Consider the following 20,587-nt stretch of genomic DNA (forward strand, 5'->3'; position numbering starts at 1 on the left):
CACAGTAGATGTATATATAATTTTCAATCATTTTTTGATTATATCGATTATATACGTACTACTTCCTGTCATATTTTCTTCTGCTGTATCTGATATGCACATACTTCAGTATCACTACATACTACTAGTACATATACTTTATTACCAAGGAGTGTTACATCATGTTAAGACATTAATAGATCTCAACAGTTGGTCACCCAATGCTTACCGTCTTGTACATATACTTTGATACTCAGCCATGTGCAACTTTGTGCAGATCTTGTGCAGATCTTCATGACAAAATAACATTAAAATACTCATGATGATAACTGATACATATTGTGAAAAGGAATTTATACAAATTGTATATACCTGTCTATAATGTTGAATTACCATGGCCAGGACCATAGAAAAGATTGTCCTGTAAAAAGCATACAAATTAGAAATAGTCATCTTGTACAGCTGGTGAAATGTCAACAAGAACAGTAATGTAGTGATAAGGTCCATCTACCAGTTTATATAATATCTCCGAACAAAGATTCTGTTTAAAAGGCTAGAAGTACTGTTATAGTTTATTTTCCACGTCTTTGGGCCATAAACTTTAAATTATTGATAACTTTTTTATGCAGCATCTTATACAACTCTATACAACGTGTAATATATTGTCAAGATCCCGACTTCAGCTAAAATAGACAGAGAGATGAAAAGGTAAATGACATTGGATGCAATATAAATGTAATTAATGAAGGAACATTGTTCATCTAAAAATATATAGGGATTAAAAATGAGTCCATTGTTAAAAGAAAAGTCAGATATCAGTATTTAAGTGTCTTTATGTGTTCTGTGCAGGTCTTCGTCTGCAGATAGTCCTCATCTGTCATTGCCAGCTGATCATTCGATGGAGGGGCTACCCGCCAGACATTCCATGTGTGACTTCCGCACCATCAGGTGGGACACAGCCATGCTCCCTACAGGTCAGTAGTACAAAGCTTCCTTAATATGTACTACCTAACTGTGAAATGCACCTTCTTTCCTGAAGAGTTCTGCACAAAGAAACACATATAATATCTTTTGTGAATAGTGATGTGGGTTATTATCCCCCAATCAAGATAAAGGTTAGGGGTTTATGATTGCCTTACATGGTCTATATACAACAACTGTTCTCAAAACATTGTGGCATATTGCAGTACCCGAGTTTTGCGGTACAACGGGTGCATTTAAGTGTGGGGAAATTGTTTCTGACTAAATTGATGGCGGTATGCGAGTTGGGCGGTACAACGGGTGGCGATACATCAAAGTTCTACTGTACACTTCGGTAATCCTAGAACAATCATTATTTATATCCCGTAAAGAGCCTTAGTGTAGGGTGCTACCGGGTGCTATATAAAAGCTGGATTCTTTATCTGATTTACTTTACAGTACAAGCTGTCAGGGATCCTCTTCGCATCAACATGGTGAAGGGCCACCACAACTGGATCTGTATAGCCTATCCACACTTCATCTCCTGCTTCAGGTATACTGCTCAAATACTTCATAGCTATCAGTGGTTTAATCTATTACCATTTTGGGAACAAGACTGAAGAATTTCAACCCTAATGATAAGATTCTTAAATATACAAATTCTCCATTAAGCAGACTTGGAAGGATTGATCTTTTCTGTCTCGTTTAGAAAATTTGCGTTAACAATTAAAAAGATTTTTTTTTAAAAATATTTTCTTCACGTTGTTAAGTATGGATTGTGAAAAGATTCTTGTATCACAACAAAAAAGGGTCTATATATGACGTTTCGATGACTAGTACAGTATGTACACTGTCACCTTCATCAGACAAATGACCAGTGAAGCGTATGTACACATCGGTGTAACATATGTACAAATTAACGTGCATAAACGTGTGTGGAGAGGGGGAACAATATACAGCCTCTTTCTGATGGAGGGGATCTCATCACTTATAATGTGTTATCACATTTTTCAATCAAGTTGATAAAGAAAGTTTGAAGTCTATGATCGGACATTGTCAAAATGAGATGTCAAACTGTATCTCATAAAATGTAATTTAAAGATGTTAGGTTTTTATGTAAGAAAAGAACAAGTAGATTTCTGTGAAATTCTGAAAATGAAGGCATACCATGCAGTTGTGCCTAATTATATTATTATGTGACTATGTTAACATTGTCAAGAATGCATTTGTATTATAACGTGACATCATAAAGTTAGATGTTAAGGTCTTATATTTTTCCATATTTACAACATCACAAAAAGAGGTAACCACTAATCATACAATTAATTATAATTTAATTGGTTGAGCTTGATAGGGTGCATTGTAATTTCAGATAACCCATATTTGTAATTTAATTTGTTGTTGAACCAATAAACTGCATTTGATTGGCTGTTGCCTGCCAATGCAGTAGACAGTTGCTGCAGAAGTTAAGAACTAACACATTGCTTAGGCATTGAGATTGGTTTTCTTGATTATAGATATTTTGTAGTGAAATAATTTGTATAAACAGGAATTGGTCCTTATTTTTTCCACATTTTTTGGATCATAATCATATAAATCAACACTGGGATTATGATATTTAGATATTTACAGTTGTAACATTTTTGAGAAAAGGCTCCATTGGAATGATAGGTTCAAAATTAGAAGAATTGATTTTGACATACCCAGAACTGGAAATCCTTTTCCCAGGAAATTTGTGGAAAATGATACCGCAACAATTTGTATACAAATTTTGTAGTTGCAAGTATACGTATGTACAATATTTAGAAGTGTAGAATCCATGGGTCTAAGGAAGCCAATGGATCGACTGGTAATGTTTCTTTGTGTCAATTTCTTTCCAGGATGAAGGACTCCACGGGCTGGCACTTGATATGGACAAGTCCCTACATGACCTGCCCTGTGGAGAGAATTGCTATCAATGCTAAAGTCCTCAACCCCAACCAAGACAACACCAACAAAATGGTGGCTGCCTCCTATGGTACCAACATCCAGCTGTGGTCTGTGTCTGATGACGGGTCAAGTCGTGAAATAGGTCAGTTGGGAAGGGAGTTCTGCACAGATGTCGGGGATAACCAGTTGTTGTCCGATTGATCAGAGTGAAATCACTGAATGTTGGCATGTAAATCCTTCAAAGATTGCAGATAGTGAGGGCAAATGTTTTATATCCATTTACTGAACATCTGAACCGTTTTAGATCAATATTGTATGTTTTTCAAATGAACAAGAAGCTTGGAAAATTTCAGACAAGAACATAAAATATTTCAACGTCTGCTATTAAAAGCTTGTGAGCTGATCCTCTGATGGGACAACTGTTGTGAACGCTTGTTAGTCTAGATGGGACAACTAGTGTTAGCAGTTGTAACGGATTTAATAGGCTGTGGCTGATTGTAAAAGCTTGTCAGATTGTCCTTTTAATAATAGGATCGGTTGTTTTAATGGGCTGACCATCCCCAGGCTGACCTGTGGTCTTTCATGGTCATGAGAAGAAAATCAACTTTTTTCTCATTTTTAATTGTTTGGCATGAGCAGCATTTGGTTGACGAGGTGCTGTGGTTGACTTGATATTTGTGTTTTACAGATATGTCTTTGGATTTTTAAACAATTTAATTGATGTGATTAATTAAATTCAATATCAAAAACACCAAAGGCAGTCATAGTAAAGGAAAGGGATGTATTTGAAGTGGTACCTATATATCATTAGTGTGAGGTAATAGGTAGCTCATGTAATAATTCGGCCAATAATTACAGCAGTTAACTATTGCTGTTTTCCCCCTCTGTAATGAGTGCACGCTAATCACTACAGCAAACACTAGTCAACAACATAATAAACATCGCAACATAGTGTGAACAGCGAAATTAACACTGGGCGGAAGGTTCCCGGAATACACGACTTCATTGGTCATGTTTAGTTGGCATTTTGAATCCTTAGATTACCCAGGCTTGAAACCCAGATGATTGTACAGTTATCACTGTAATCTACTGGGACGTGTTCATGTTTTAATCACACATATGAATGAACTTTTTAACAGACCTAGATATTTGAATACTCTATCAATCATTTGATGACATCTATTGTAGGTATGTTTCCTCTGAATGTGTCTGTGGATTCCTTGTTCTTTATCGGAAGTCAGCTTGTTGCTCTCAGTCAAACAGGCAAGGTTGGAGTGTGGCATGCCATGACCCACAACTGGCAGGTATGTACAGTGAAGGGACAAGCAAAATACACACACGGTGAATAGGGTTGAAGATGGATGGGGAGTAGGGGAGGGGAGGAGAGGAGAGGGGAGGAGAGTAGAGGATGGGAGGGGAGGAGAGTAGAGGATGGGTGGGAAGTAGAGGAGAGGATGGGAGGGAAGGAGAGTAGAGGATAGGAGGGGAGGGGAGTAAAAGATGGGAGGGGAGGTGAGTAGAGGAGAGAAGGAGAGTAGAGGATGGGTGAGGAGGAGAGTAGAGGATGGAAGGAAAGGAAAGGAGAGGATGGCAGGGGAGGAAAGTAGAGGATGGCAGGAAAAGGGTGTGGGAATCAGGTGTCCTCAGTTAACTAAACTTTTGGTATAGCGTTACAATGTTTTAACAGATTTTCATAGATTGAATATGATACTTGAGGTATTCTCATGGTTTGAATCATATGACTTTTAAATTTAATGATGAAGGAAATATAATCTGGCTTTTAATTTCATAAAACAATACAAACAAATCTTGCTATGTAGTGTTGCTCAATACTCTACTCCTCATGCAGACATATTTTATAAGGTTGAATATCTAGTATGTTTAACAGTTCAAATCATGGTTTATTGTAAGTTAATGTTATTGATATAAATAATTTCATGAGGACCATGAACTATCACCAGTCCCAGAATTTTTTCCACAGTTTGATTAGATGTTGTGTTTTTAGCTCACCTGCCATACCGCAGCGTCTGTCGTCCGTCTGTCCGTCAATTTTTCCTTTAAAACGCTACTAGTCATGAACAACTGAGCAGATTTTGACCAGATTTTGACCAAATTTGGTCAGAAGCATCCTTGGGGGAAGGGGAACACATTTTGTATAAATGGTGGGTCTGTCCCCCTGGGGGCTGAGGGGCGGGGCCCAATAGGGGAAATATAGCAATTTCTTTAAAATCCTTCTTCTTCTGTAGGAATGAAAGGATTTGTTCCATATTTGGTCTGAGGCATCCTTGGGTGAAGGGGAACCAATTTTGTATAAATCGTGGGTCTGGCCCCCCAGGGGCCTGAGGGGCGGGGCCAATAGGGGAAATATAGCAAATTCTTTTACATCCTTCTTATTCTCTAGGAATGAAAGGATTTGTTCCATATTTGGTCTGAGGCATCCTTGGGTGAGAGGGAATCAATTTTGTATAAACCGTGGGTGTGGCCCCCAGGGGCCTGAGAGGCCGGGCCAAATAGGGGAAACATAGCAAATTATTCTTTAAAATCCTTCTTCTTCTGTAGGAATAACGGGATTTGGTCCATATTTGGTGTGAAGCATCCTTAAGTAAAGGGGAACCAATTTTGTATAAACTGTGGGTCTGGCCCCCCAGGGGCCTGAGAGGTGGGGCCCAATAGGGGAAACATAGCAGATTATTCTTTAAAATACTTCTTCTGTAGGATTTGGTCCATATTTGGTGTGGAGCATCCTTGGTAAAGGGGAACCAATTTTGTATAAACGGTGGGTGTGGCCCCTCTGGGACCTGAGGGGCGGGGCCCAATATGGGAAATATAGGTAAAACCTTTATAATCCCACTTCTACCATAGGGATTAAGGGATATTTTCCTAATTTAGTCTGGAACATCCTTAGGCAAAAGGGACTCAATTTCGTATAAACAGCGAGTGTGGCCCCCCTGTGGGCAGAAGGGAGGGGCCCAATAGGGGAAACATAGCAAATTGTTCAAAATCCTTCTTCTTCTGTAGGAATGACAGGATTTTGTTCCAATTTGGTATGAAGCAGCCTTGGTTGAAGGGGAAACAATTTTGTATAAGCAGTGGGTGTGGTCTACCAGGGGGCAGAAGAGCGGGGCTCATTTGGAGAAATAGAGGTAAAACCTTTAAAACCCTACTTCGACCATCACGATTATGGGATTTTATCCTTATTTAGTCTGGACCATCAATGGACCAAAGGGACTCAAATTTGTATAATTGGTGGGTATGACCCCCTAGGTTGCATAGCGGTGGGGCTCTGTTTGAAGTTTGTTCTTGCCATATCTCAAGTACTGGATGGATCTTTCTGAAATTTCATATGTATTTACAGCACGTACTTCATACCAATTATTTTAAACAAATTCAGGTGAGCGATACAGGCCCTCTGGGCCTCTTGTTTAACAGTCTCTTACTCCTAGACCTGTTTTGTTAACAGATCCAGGATGTGGTCCCGATCTCAAGTTACGACACAGCTGGCTCCTTCCTTCTGCTTGGTTGTGAAAATGGATCCATATATTATATAGGTAAACACTGGTTTTGACCGAGCTAATCACAACAAAGTGAAACCTATTGTAGTTTTAATTACTATTTGGTTGATAAAAAGTTTTCCACCCTGCTGGTACATATGTTCATAAATTTGGTGCAAACCATGAACAACTGCCGAAGTTTATGTAGTACAAGTTTATAGTTTATGTAATACAAGTTTATGTAGTACAAGTTTATAGTTTATGTAGTACAAGTTTATAGTTTATGTAATACAAGTTTATGTAGTACAAGTTTATAAAGTACAAGATTATAGTTTATGTAGTACAAGTTTATGTAGTACAAGTTTATAGTTTATGTAGTACAAGTTTATGTAGTACAAGTTTATAGTTTATGTAGTACAAGTTTATAGTTTATGTAGTACAAGTTTATGTAATACAAGTTTATGTAGTACAAGTTTATAGTTTATGTAATACAAGTTAATAGTTTATGTAGTACAAGTTTATAGTTTATGTAGAACAAGTTTATGTAGTACAAGTTTATAGTTTATGTAGTACAAGTTTATAGTTTATGTGGTACAAGTTTATGTAGTACAAGTTTATAGTTTATGAAGTACAAGTTTATGTAGTTCAAGTTTATAGTTTATGTAGTACAAGTTTATAGTTTATGTAGTACAAGTTTATGAAGTACAAGTTTATAGTTTATGTAGTACAAGTTTATGTAGTACAAGTTTCAGGCAACACAGTACAGTAGAGGATTTCAGACAATTTCTAATTTTTTTGTATGAATTTTCATGAAATGAGCTTCTATCCCTCTGCAGTTTGTATATATTACATTAGTTTACTGGAGCCCACACTTTTAAGCTCACCTGGCACAAAGCACTAAGTAAACTAATGTGATGGTACAGTGTCTGGAACCTATACATCCAGCTTCTATTTTCCCTTCATATTTAAGATCTGTAGGGCAACATTGATATTTGGCCCATCTCTATCCGGTTTGTTTAAATAAATTACTTTGGTTTACACTCATAGTTATATTGGTTATATATGGTTAGAAAAAATTCAAATGTCTTTTAATGATCTGTAAGGTCTAAAGTAATCCTACTTTACTTGTACCTCACTGAAATGAAGGACAATCAAGTTTGTTCAATTAAGCAATGAATGTTTTAGCAAATGTTAAAATGCTAAAATATTCACTATTTATATTTACATTTGATAGAGTAGTTATGCTTTATTTAGTTATTTCGAACAGTAATGAAATTGATGACATCACAATAGAGATTGATGAAGTTATAATAGCAAATGTTGTTATAGTCTCATAACAACATTTGCCTTCGCAATGCATTACACTGGGAGGATGCAGAGCAAATGTAAATATATGAATATGACTCAAAGTTTAAGATCCTTTGTATCTCGATGAGAGATATCAAAATAAGACATCACCACAGAGAATACTTGACTCAGAAGTGTAAACTTGGCTATTTACTACATAGATGTTCACCTATATTTCTAACACATTAATCACAGATATGCAGAAGTTCCCACTACGTATGAAGGACAACGACCTGTTGGTGACAGAGCTGTATCGAGACCCGGCTAACGACATGGTGACAGCACTGAGTGTATACCTCACCCCCAAGACAAGTAAGACTGCAGACCTTGGGTTTCATTTATCACAGATCAAGTGTCTTGTATTAATTTTTCCCGAAGTTGATGTCACAGGTGGGGTTTTGAAGATCTGACAAGGTTTAATCTTCTGTTTCTAATACTCCTCTTGGTGAGGTACATCTAGTTACTGCAAAACCAGATTTAGTTATCCCTTCTCAAAGCAGGCATATCATTATAGTTCAATGGGCTGACTGGTGTCATAACCTTGTCCAAATTTCTTTTAGGGATGACTGCATGATATTAAAAGTTCACCAGATTTTCCTTTAAATTATCTGCGTGTGAAAAAAGTTTTTCAACTTGTCCTTGTATTGGGACGTCTGTTGTTAAAAGCTTGTCAGCTGATCCTCTGATGGGACAACTAGTGTTAGCAGTTGTAATGGTTTTAATTGGTTGTGGCTGATTGTAAAAGCTTTTCAGATTGTCCTTTTAAGGGGTGTAAAAGCTTGTCAGATTGTCCTTTTAATGGGAGGATTGGATGTTTTAATGGGCTGACTATCCCCAGGCTGACCTGTGGTCTTTCATGGTCATGAGAAGAAAATCAACTTTTTTCACATTTTTAATTGTTTGGAATGAGCAGCATTTGGTTGACGAGGTGTTGTGGTTGACTAATTAGACGTTTGTGTTTTACAGATCTGTCTTTGGACTGCAGTATGTGATCTTATTATGTTAGCATGTCTCACTGTTCAGTTTGTTCATTCAGCAGCATGTCTTGTTAAACAATGAGTTTGGCTTTTCTTCATTTCTGATTCGTTTATTCCGTGGAAAACAAATTGTTGCTTTTCTGTTTGCAGACCATCACTTTTTTGTTCTGTTTTCAAGAAAACTTCTTAATCTTAAATATTATATTCAGCTGTTTTCTGTTGTATGCTGGAAATAACTTACTATTTTTAGTTAGATTTCAATTTTTAATTTCAAACAATATTTATTTTACTTAACAATGAGGAATAACATTCAATGACAAAAAAGGGTAAAAAATCTGCTTTATATTTATCATATAAATGTATTTTAAACATTCTGTCTTTGTGTGAGGATCATTAATATGTACAGGCCTCACTTCAAAATGTTTAAATAATTATTTGTTAGATAGTATTTCTGTCACAGTCGACTGAACTGGATAATACAAAATTATCAATAACTTGTAAGTGACAAACTAGAATTTATTTCCAGTGATTAATGTAATGTTCACGATTTCTGTATTTACATATCTCACTTAAAAAGTGAGTGTTTTGTAAGAATGAAATATATTGTTTTATAAAGTTATAATATTTAAAATACTTCCCTGACTTCCAAAAGCATTTTTGATCTGGAAAATAGATTTTTTTTACTATTTTATTTTCACCATTCAACTTGCGGTTTGATATGTTCAAAAATCTGTCATACATAACATGTTCTTGCTCAATGCTCAATCTTTACAAAGATGCAATGATACAAATATTAACAGTATGTTTGTTACGATGTTACCTATGTACCGTGGGCTGTAGATTGACTCTCCAGCTTAGGTCTAACATACACCGTACTAGCTAGGCTTTATTCACTATATTACAATTGGGGCATGTGGCTTTGATATTGTGAAAATTGTGTCGCTGGAAATTTAAAATAGGAACTTTCATAATTATGTCAAAAGTTTAATTTGTTTTACTAAGTACAATTTTGAAAATTCAAACCTGTCTTATTTATGAAAAAATAATTCATTTTAAATGTTGATTGTCCTCTGTCAGCACGCAAGCAGAAAATAAGGTAATTTTGGAAGGGTGGGTGTTTCAGTTGGAAAAAATATGAGAAAATTTGAGAAAAATCAATGCAAAAATATAAGGTGCAAACTCAATGACAGAAGATTAACTTCAGCAGTATTGTCAATGTGAACAAATCAACAACGATAATAGTTTGAAGAAGTATTTTTTTTTACCGTACATGTACAATATTCTCATGGTATAGGTGGTAAAGGAACAAACAGTATCAAGACTTCAGCATGAAACAGCAAATTATAAAAATCTGTCTATAATTGCATGCTGCCTCTGTCTCATGTCCCTCTCATTGGTAGTGAGTTGACAATTTGGTTGTATTAGTTATTGAAACTCCTAATTTCTTAGCATTTATACTCGGTTCCCTGCAAACAATGACAATACATCGATTGAAGTTTTACTGGTTCAACATAGGCTATTATTTCCCTTTACTGCAGGGAAATTCCCATTAAACAAACAAGTAAACACTAATTTATTAATACCATGTCCATTTACAATGTACCTATAACTAGTGCTACTTGGCTGTAGAATCATTTCCTCAGATTTTATATCTTAATATAATACATACATAAACAATCGAAGTTGCTCTACAGACCACCTGTCTATATTGATAACTTGTCAATATTCATTACCTGTCTATAAATACCACCTGTCTATTGTGATCATCTGTCCATGACAACCACCTGTCAATAACTCACACCTGTCTATTGTGATTACCTGTCTATAACCAGCACCTGTCTATAATTACCATTTGTCTATTACTAGAACCTGTCTATAACTACCACCTGTCTATAACTGCCACCTGTCTATTACAATAACCTGTTTATAAACTACCACCTGTCTATAACTACCACCTGTCTATAACTACCACCTGTCTATAACTACCACCTGTATATTTTAATAACCTGTTTATAACTACCACCTGTCTATAACTTCCACCTATCTATTACAATAACCTGTCCATAACTACCATCTGTATATTACAATAACATGTCTATAACCACCACCTGTCTATAACTACCACCTGTCTATTACAATAACCTGTCTATAACTACCACCTGTCTATTGCAATAACCTGTATATAATTCCACTTATCTATAACTACCACCTGTCTATAACTACCACCTGCATATTACAATAACCTGTCTATAATGACCACCTGTCTATTACTACTACCTGTCTATTACAATAACCTGTTTATAGCTACTACCTGTCTATAATGACCACCTGTCTATTACAATAACCTGTCTATAACTACCACCTGTCATTAACTACCACCTGTCTATAACTACCAGCTTTCTTGTGTTCACCTGTCTATCACTGTTGATATTTAGATTTCAAGACACAACTAGATTTGGATTGTTGTCTGTTTTCACGGGTTTGAGTTTGGATTGTTGTCTGTGTACCCAGGTTTGAGTATCGTTGTCTGTGTTCACAGGTTTGAGGATCGTTGTCTGTGGACACAGGTTTGAGTATCGTTGTCTTTGTACACAGGTTTGAGTATCGTTGTCTGTGTACACAGGTTTGAGTGGGAACTGGATAGAGATTGCCTACGGTACAAGTTCAGGAACAGTACGTGTGATTGTACAGCACCCGGAGACGGTCGGTCATGGACCACAGCTTTTCCAAACCTTCACAGTTCACCGCAGTCGGGTCACCAAGGTCATGTTGTCGGAGAAGAACCTTGTATCTGGTGAGTCGACTTTTACTGTTTCACTATATCTTTCAATTGCTGTTCTTGTTAACATATTTTCGGTTCAGGTATTTTTTGTAGAAACTTTTGAATTTATTCAAAAAATGTATATATTATTAGTACGGCCTTGTAAATTTGTTTTACTCAGACAAGTTAAATAATTTTTATTTTCCTGTGAAAATGACGCCACATCTCACATTCCCAGATAATATATAAATATTAGCCTTGTTTGCTTCTTGTTTACTGCCAAAATTCAATTATTATGCAAATTACAGTTACACCAAGTCATGTGAACAAAAACCTGGGATATAGCTATAACTGAGCTTGTTTGTTTTTGCAGTGTGTTCGGAATACAACCATGTCAGGACCTGGAGCGTGACCAGGTTCCGTGGAATGATCTCTACCCAACCTGGATCCACACCCCTTGCCTCCTTCAAAATTATCTCCCTTGATGATATGGACTCCCATAGTAGTGCCCACGCTGGCACTGACTTTGGTACGACACTGTATTCCTAAAATTTTGTTTGATAAGATTGTAAAGAAATTGTTTCTAAATAATTAAGCTTCCTGCTGCAGGTGATTTTCAGTTGTTTACATATTTCATGCAAAGTAAGGATTTATCTTACCTGTAAAGAAAGTTTTCATTTGGGATAATGAAAAGGTATGTAGCGTGAATTTATAAGGGATTTTTTTTGTTGAACTTACATTTTTTGCTTTCTTTTAAATCATCAGTATTTTATGCCAACATAAATTCATTTAACTTAATTTCATATGTTAATTCTGTTTTTATTGGTAGAAAGTTGTTATATCTCATTATTCTATTGAGAAACTTTCTTTTCTGTTGATGTGATTGAGATATGTAAACATCACAAAAATTAAGTCCTGTAATTACTGGTACACAATAAAGATGAACATTCATGTAAATCCATCTTTTGAACTTCAGACTGATCTGTAATCATATGAACCAATCAAATAAATATTTCATGTGTATTTATCTGGTACATAAAACTTAGAATTAATGTATATTATTTTCATGATAATAGTCAGAATTGATAGGATTCAGGATGGATATAATTATAATCGCTTTGCAGCAAATTTAAAGGATATTAGTAAGATGGCGAAGTTTGACATTCATCTGAACACTGATATGTTTTTAAGGTCCGTTTGGTGAACAGGACGACCAGCAGGTATTTATCCAGAAGGTTGTACCGGACACAGATCAGCTGTTTGTACGCCTGTCGTCCTGTGGCAAAAGGTAAAACCTAACAGTGGGACTTAAACATGAATTGTGAATTTCTTATCATAACAAAAAGTGCTTAGTGAAGAGTGGTGACTTTAATTGGATGGCAAATCGGTCTGGTTAAGTGTTGTCATTCTCATGTGATGATAGGAAGGGAATGTAAATTTTCTTTTTGGTTCCATCTGTGAGTTAATTACCTGGATAGTGTGTTGAAATATGTAAATGCGTAGAAAACAAACGAATGTATTGTTTTTATCCTTCATGCTTTTATTCCCAATTTTGTAACTAAGCACAACAAACCAAATGTAAAATTGCTAAACATGTTCTGACAAGAAGTATAGCTGGCATGTAATATCAGAAATTGTCTCCCCTTAGACCATACTTTAACATGGCATCACTATTTTATCAGAAATTGTCTCCCTTTAGACAATACTTTAACATGGCATCACTATTTTATCAGGAATTGTCTCCCCTTAGACCATACTTTAACATGGCATCACTATTTTATCAGAATTTGTCTCCCCTTATACCATACTTTAACATCGCATCACTATTTTATCAGGATTTGTCTCCCCTTATACCATACTTTAAAATGGCATCACTATTTTATCAGAAGTTGTCTCCCCTAAGACCATACTTTAACATGGCATCACTATTTTATCAGAATTTGTCTCCCCTTAGACCATATTTTAACATGGCATCACTATTTTATCAGAATTTGTCTCCCCTTATACCATACTTTAACATGGCATCACTATTTTATCAGGATTTGTCTCCCCTTATACCATACTTTAAAATGGCATCACTATTTTATCAGAAATTGTCTCCCCTAAGACCATACTTTAACATGGCATCACTATTTTATCAGAATTTGTCTCCCCTTAGACCATATTTTAACATGGCATCACTATTTTATCAGGAATTGTCTCCCCTTAGACAATACTTTAACATGGCATCACTATTTTATCAGAACTTGTCTCCCCTTATACCATACTTTAACATGGCATCACTATTTTATCAGAATTTGTCTCCCCTTATACCATTCTTTAAAATGGCATCACTATTTTATCAGAAATTGTCTCCCCTAAGACCATGCTTTAACATGGCATCACTATTTTATCAGAATTTGTCTCCCCTTATACCATTCTTTAACATGGCATCACTATTTTATCAGAATTTGTCTCCCCTTAGACCATACTTTAACATGGCATCACCATTTTATCAGAAATTGTCTCCCTTTAGACCATACGTTAACATGGCATCACTATTTTATCAGGAATTGTCTCCCCTTAGACCATACTTTAACATGGCATCACTATTGATATCAGAAATTGTCTTCCCTTAGACCATACTTTAACATGGCATCACTACTTTATCAGAATTTGTCTCCCCTTAGACCATACTTTAACATGGCACCACTATTTTATCAGAATTCGTCTCCCCTTAGACCATACTTTAACATGGCATCACTCTTTTATCAGAATTTGTCTCCGCTTATACCATACTTTAAATGGCATCACTATTTTATCAGAAATTGTCTCCCCTTAGACCATACTTTAACATGGCATCACTCTTTTATCAGAATTTGTCTCCGCTTATACCATACTTTAAATGGCATCACTATTTTATCAGAAATTGTCTCCCCTAAGACCATACTTTAACATGGCATCACTATTTTTTCAGAATTTGTCTCCCCTTAGACCATACTTTAACATGGCATCACTATTGATATCAGAAATTGTCTTCCCTTAGACCATACTTTAACATGGCATCACTATTTTTATCCACTAAGAAAGCCATAAAGACATATCATAATTTTCCATGTTTTAAATTTCTTAAAATAACACATCATACATATTTTCTGCCATGTTAAAATGAAAACAATTACATGATGTCATTCTTTAATAATAATCTAAGATTTGCCTATCTCGCCCCAAAAAGAATAAATAATTAATTTTATCTTACTGGGAGGTTGTGTTGATAATGTCTCTGTACTATTTCAGAGTCTGTGTGATTAAGTCTGTAGATGGCAGTGCCATCAGTGCTTTCTGTGTACACGAGTGTGAAGGCTCCAACAGAATGGGGTCACGACCCCGTCGCTACCTGTTCACGGGACATTCCAATGGCAGTATACAGGTAAATATACCACATTTTTTTCTGCAGTTTATTTAACAGTAGATTCACCATTTGACTTCAGTTACGCCAAAGATGTTATTGATCATTCGGTTCTTCAATTGGTTCCTCTGCGTTCTAAAGCCACTGGATGCATTCTTATAAAATAAATAGCTTTTTTAGCTAACCTGCCCAAAGGGCAAGTGACTCAATTTTGGGTTTAGACGCCCTGGGGGCAGAGTTTCAGGGCCCAATAAGGAGAACTGTGGTAAAAACCTTTGACATCCTTCTACAATAGGGATTAAGGGATTAAGGGATTTCATCCCAATTTGGTCTGGAGCATCTTGGGCCAATGGAACTCAGTTTTGTATAGATTGTGGGTGTGGACCCCCAGAGGGCTAAGGAGTGGGGCCCAATAGGGGTAATTGAGGTAAAACCTTTTAAATCCTTCTACTGTAGGGATTAAGGGATGTTATCCTAATTTGGCCTGGAGCATCCTTGGGCCAAGGGGACTTGATTTTGTATACGCGGTACTAGGTGTGGTCCTCCTAGGGTAAGACGGGTAGGACCCAATAGGGGAAAATAGAGGTAAAAAAATACTTTTGAAATCGTACTTCTACAATAGGGATTAAGGGATTTCATCCCAATTTTGCCTAGAGCATGCTTGGACCAAGGGGACTCAGTTTTGTAAAAATGTTGGGTTTTGACCCCCTGTGGGGAGAGTTGCAGGGCCCAATAGGGAGTATAGAGGTAAAAACCTTTGAAATCCTTCTTCTACCATAAGAATCCAGGGATTTTATCCAAATTTAGCCTGGAGCATGGGGACTAAATTTTGTATTAACGCAGGATGAGAATCCTCTGGGTGCTGAGAGTTGCGGGGCCCAATAGGGCAATTCGAGGTTTAATCTTTCTTCATCTGTACCGTTGGAGGGATTTTATGTAATAAGAATACTTTCCCATGGTTGCTTTATTTTCTAGGTGAGCAATACAGCCCTCTGGGCCTCTTTTTTATTAATACAACATGTGAAAGTTATAAGAGACTATTATTACTGCCAATGAACCTAAAACAACTAAGATTTAACTCCTTTAACATTGAGATATGTCTATTTGCATAGCGATGGCTATATGGCATTTTATTAACCAGTGAGTCAACCCCCAAAAATTACTAAAGTGGAACAGAGATGACTGACCAGTCCAATAACTAATTGTCAATTGTCCCTTCAAGCAATGAAATGAAATTGATAATATTTGATGTTGACATTTGAAATGATAACAATCGTTATGCTAAATCTTGCACGGAGCTAACCAATTGTCCTTATGAAACACATTTTTTATTTTATGTCAAAATGAAGCATCACTGAATGGCACCAGTTCTAGAGGAAATTTGAGTTTTGCAAAAAGTCATTTTGTAGAAATTAAGTTACATTTGAAATGAACTGAAGAGGCCATAGTTTTAACTCATTTTGTGCATTGCTTGATTACAGATGTGGGATTTAACAACAGCTATGGACTTGCTGAACAAAGCCGAACAAAAACAAGGTAAAGTTTAGACTCCATGGTTCAGTACACAACAAGGTAAAGTTTAGACTCCATGGTTCAGTATACAACAAGGTAAAGTTTGGACTCAATGGTTCAGTACACAACAAGGTAAAGTTTAGACTCTATGGTTCAGTACACAACAAGGTAAAGTTTCGACTCCATGGTTCAGTGCACAACAAGGAAAAGTTTAGACTCCATGGTTCAGTGCACAACAGCGTAAAGTTTAGACTCCATGGTTCAGTGCACAAAAAGGTAAAGTTTAGACTCCATGGTTCAGTGCACAACAACCTAAAGTTTAGCCCCCATGGTTCAGTGCACAACAAGGTAAAGTTAAGACTCCATGGTTCAGTGCACAACAAGGTTAAGATTAGACTCCATGGTTCAGTACACAACAAGGAACAGTTTAGACTCCATGGTTCAGTGCACAACAACCTAAAGTTTAGCCCCCATGGTTCAGTGCACAACAAGGTAAAGTTAAGACTCCATGGTTCAGTGCACAACAAGGTTAATTTTAGACTCCATGGTTCAGTACACAACAATGTTAAGTGTAGACTCCATGGTTCAGTGCACAACAAGGAAAAGTTTAGACTCCATGGTTCAGTATACAACAAGGTAAAGTTTGGACTCAATGGTTCAGTACACAACAAGGTAAAGTTTGGACTCCATGGTTCAGGACACAACAAGGTACAGTTTAGACTCAATGGTTCAGTACACAACAAGGTACAGTTTAGACTCCATGGTTCAGTAGAATCCATGGTTCAGTGCACAACAAGGTAAAGTTAAGACTCCATGGTTCAGTGCACAACAAGGTAAAGTTTAGACTCCATGGCTCAGTACACAACAAGGTACAGTTTAGACTCAATGGTTCAGTACAGAACAAGGTAAAGTTTAGACTCCATGGTTCAGTATACAACAAGGTAAAGTTTGGACTCAATGGTTCAGTACACAACAAGGTAAAGTTTCGACTCCATGGTTCAGTGCACAACAAGGAAAAGTTTAGACTCCATGGTTCAGTATACAACAAGGTTAAGTTTAGACTCCATGGTTCAGTGCACAAAAAGGTAAAGTTTAGACTCCATGGTTCAGTACACAACAATGTTAAGTGTAGACTCCATGGTTCAGTGCACAACAAGGTTAATTTTAGACTCCATGGTTCAGTACACAACAAGGTAAAGTTTAGATTCATGGTTCAGTGCACAACAAGGTCACAGGTTTCAAATATTTGGCCAGTATCATGCTAGGATGAAGAGATGTCAAGTTTGTACGAAGTTTGATTTTTTTCCTACTGTCAAAGGTTCAAAAGGGTTAAAATTGTTCAGAATAGCCAAGAGACCTAGGGGAATGATATCTGGCCAGCAGCATGTTAGATGAAGTGATCACAGGGCTCACCATAGATGACTTGAATAAAAAATAGGTCAGCCTAATGTAATGATATTCTTTTCTGAGTTAATTTCCAAATAATTGCCTATCAGACCCAGACAGTAAAAACTGCCGACAGATGCGTCTGTTAATGAAAATGTTATGAGGTACATTTAATCAATATCAGGGGAACCATGTGTTTTTGAATCGTTAACAAAGTTTTATGTATGTAAGCTAATGGTGTAAGGTGATGTGATATGTGGAATCTGTTGAGGTCAGGTCAGTAAAACAAGTTAAAATCTTTTGACCTTTCATCAGGTGTAAAGTAATGATATTTAGCCTACCTTTATATATGTATTTAATCGCGACCGTCACTACCGTTGAAGATTACATTTGTGAAATGACAGGTGAGCAATACAGGCCAATTAGGGCTCTATTTAATGACATTTTGTTTCCTACTTCACAGAATCAACCCTGGGCGGCCCCACTCCTGGTGAGTTGATCCGCCTTCTTGACCAGTGTGACTTGTCATCAAGAGCTTCCACCCCCTGTGTGAGCCCCTGCCCTTCTGTCCTTCTTGTACCTCCCGTCAGTCAGTGCTACCAAGGGAGCCATCACTCTTTGACAACATTGAACACGGCGAGGGTTCAGGACGACGCTGAGCTGGGGGCGGTAGGAGGTGTGGAGGAGGAGGGAGCCAGAACACTACAAATGGACACCCAGGTTACACGTATCTGACAGGTAAAGTCACTCAGGAAAATCTCCAGCAAAGTCATTTGTGTAGTAAGAATAACTTGTATATATTAATAAAGTAATCAGCTTGTTACTTTGATATTTTGTATCACTCAAGGTAATATTTCATAATTCTGTGAAGATAAAATTTGAAATTATCTCCCCTTAGACTGTTATTTAAATCACTGTTTCAATGTTTAAAGAGAACAATTCTATAGATCACTTTTTTTTTGTCAGAATTTTTACTTATTCATATACAATGTAAACAAAAAGACAACAATTTTTTTTCTTTTTTAATAAGATGTAACCTGATGAATCTTCCATATACTCATTGTTGTTATTTCATTCCCATGTTACAGATTTTGTGCAGATATTGTCGAGATTGAGATGCCTGCTTTTTGTACAAACACCAGCAGGAAAAGACAAGATAGAAGCTAAATTTGGGGTTGTATTAATTCTCAAAATGAATTTTCTTTTTATAAAAGTAAAGTAGTTGAGACATTGATGTTATATCTGGTTGTAACTTCCTATGGAGAGTAAGCTTTGCTATTTTATGGCCAACTGGGTAGTGGGGTTGTAGATTATAAAAACACTTGGCATAAAACTAGATGTTGTACTGGGTGTATACAGTTTCATTGTAAGCTGTGGGACACCTGCTATTAGGTATATGATGTATATATATTGCCAGGCTATCTTCTGTTTACAATAGATAAAAGATAAACCTTGTTTTTGTCATATTTATTTTGGGTTGCTCAATTTCAAGTATCCATAGTAACCATGATTTACTGTGTATACATAGTGACCACGATTTACTATGTATCCATAGTAACCATGAATTACTGTGTATCCATAGTAACCATGATTTACTGTGGATCCATAGTAACTCTGATTAACTGTGTTTCCTTAGTAATCTTAAATTACTGTGTTTCAGTAGAAACCATGATTTGCTGTGTATCCATAGTTACTGATTTACTTTGTAGCAATAGTAACCCTGATTTACTGTGTTTACATAGTAACCATAATTTACTGTTTCCATAGTAACCCTGATTTACTATGTTTACATCGTTACTCTGATTTACTGTGTATCCATAGACAGTTACATTGATTTACTGTGTTTCCATAGTAACTGATTTATTGTGTTTCCACAGTAACCATGATTTACTGTGTTACTTTATCCATGTTATTTGGTTGTATTATATCTCTGTCATTATTTCTTTTTAAGGCATTTATTAGAAATTGGTAGCAAAATAAGAACCACATGAAAAATTGAATTTGACTAAAAAATAGACTGAACTTTGGGATAATTTTGCAATTTTTGTTCATTGACATGTTAATAGTCCTCTACCGGTGAATTTGAGGGGGGCTCTAGTTTTCCTCTCCAATTACAAAGAACCATCATATCTCGAACAAGTACGTGTTTCAGGGTTGTTGGGTCAAGGTCACCGTTACTATTTTTAGAAAATCCTTGTCAGTGCTCTAGCGGCTTTATTCCTTGAGGGATTTTGATAAAACTTCACACAATTATAAAGGACCATAATATCTCGGACAAGTTTGAATTTCAGGGCTGTTGGGTCAAGGTCACTGTTGTTACTATTTTTAGAATATTCGAGTTTCAGGGTTGTCTGGTCAAGGTCACAATTACTATTTTTTTAGAAAATCCATTGTCAGCACTTTAGTGCCTTCATTCCTTAAGGATTTTGATCAAACTTCACAGAATTACAAAGGACCATAATATTATAAATCATTACAGTGTAATAGCTAGCGGGGACCAGTAGGTGACATGTGTTGCTTTAGCAATACTCAGTATGCTTGTTTATGAAATATGTTAGACCTGCCCGAAAAAATAAGCAATTCCGAGTTTAGCTTTCATGAAAAATATAGCACATGGAAGTTAATAATTGCTACATCATCAGTTTGTTTGAAGATTGCTGATACCCAGACGTTGTAACAATATATTTTGGCATCCTGATATTTTGGTGAGTTTAATTTTAGCTCATTCACGACAAGAGGGAGCAATACCTCTATTAAGATTTTAAAAATAAAGCAAATATAACCGCATCCAAAATATCCCAAAGTACTACAACGTGAATGTTGTAGTTCTGGTACTGTGTTATAAACTGTAGGACTT

General features: G+C 36.3%; 1 protein-coding gene across 1 annotated transcript; it reads left to right on the forward strand.

Annotated features, from left to right (window-relative positions):
* The first annotated feature begins 373 nt into the window (after positions 1-373).
* Positions 374-19,957, forward strand: LOC110459281 (BTB/POZ domain-containing protein KCTD3-like). Its single transcript, XM_021511464.1, has 15 exons — positions 374-402; positions 829-953; positions 1,399-1,492; positions 2,820-3,010; positions 4,057-4,172; positions 6,329-6,416; positions 7,902-8,018; positions 8,673-8,690; positions 11,307-11,477; positions 11,818-11,973; positions 12,636-12,732; positions 14,721-14,853; positions 16,314-16,368; positions 18,194-18,468; positions 18,819-19,957. Exons 1-14 carry the CDS (start codon positions 374-376, stop codon positions 18,463-18,465), a joined length of 1,662 nt encoding a protein of 553 aa, XP_021367139.1. The 3' UTR covers positions 18,466-18,468; positions 18,819-19,957.
* Positions 19,958-20,587: the final 630 nt, after the last annotated feature.

Source organism: Mizuhopecten yessoensis, unplaced genomic scaffold, assembly GCF_002113885.1.
Source record: "Mizuhopecten yessoensis strain PY_sf001 unplaced genomic scaffold, ASM211388v2 scaffold9997, whole genome shotgun sequence".
Taxonomy (NCBI): Eukaryota; Metazoa; Mollusca; class Bivalvia; order Pectinida; family Pectinidae; genus Mizuhopecten; species Mizuhopecten yessoensis.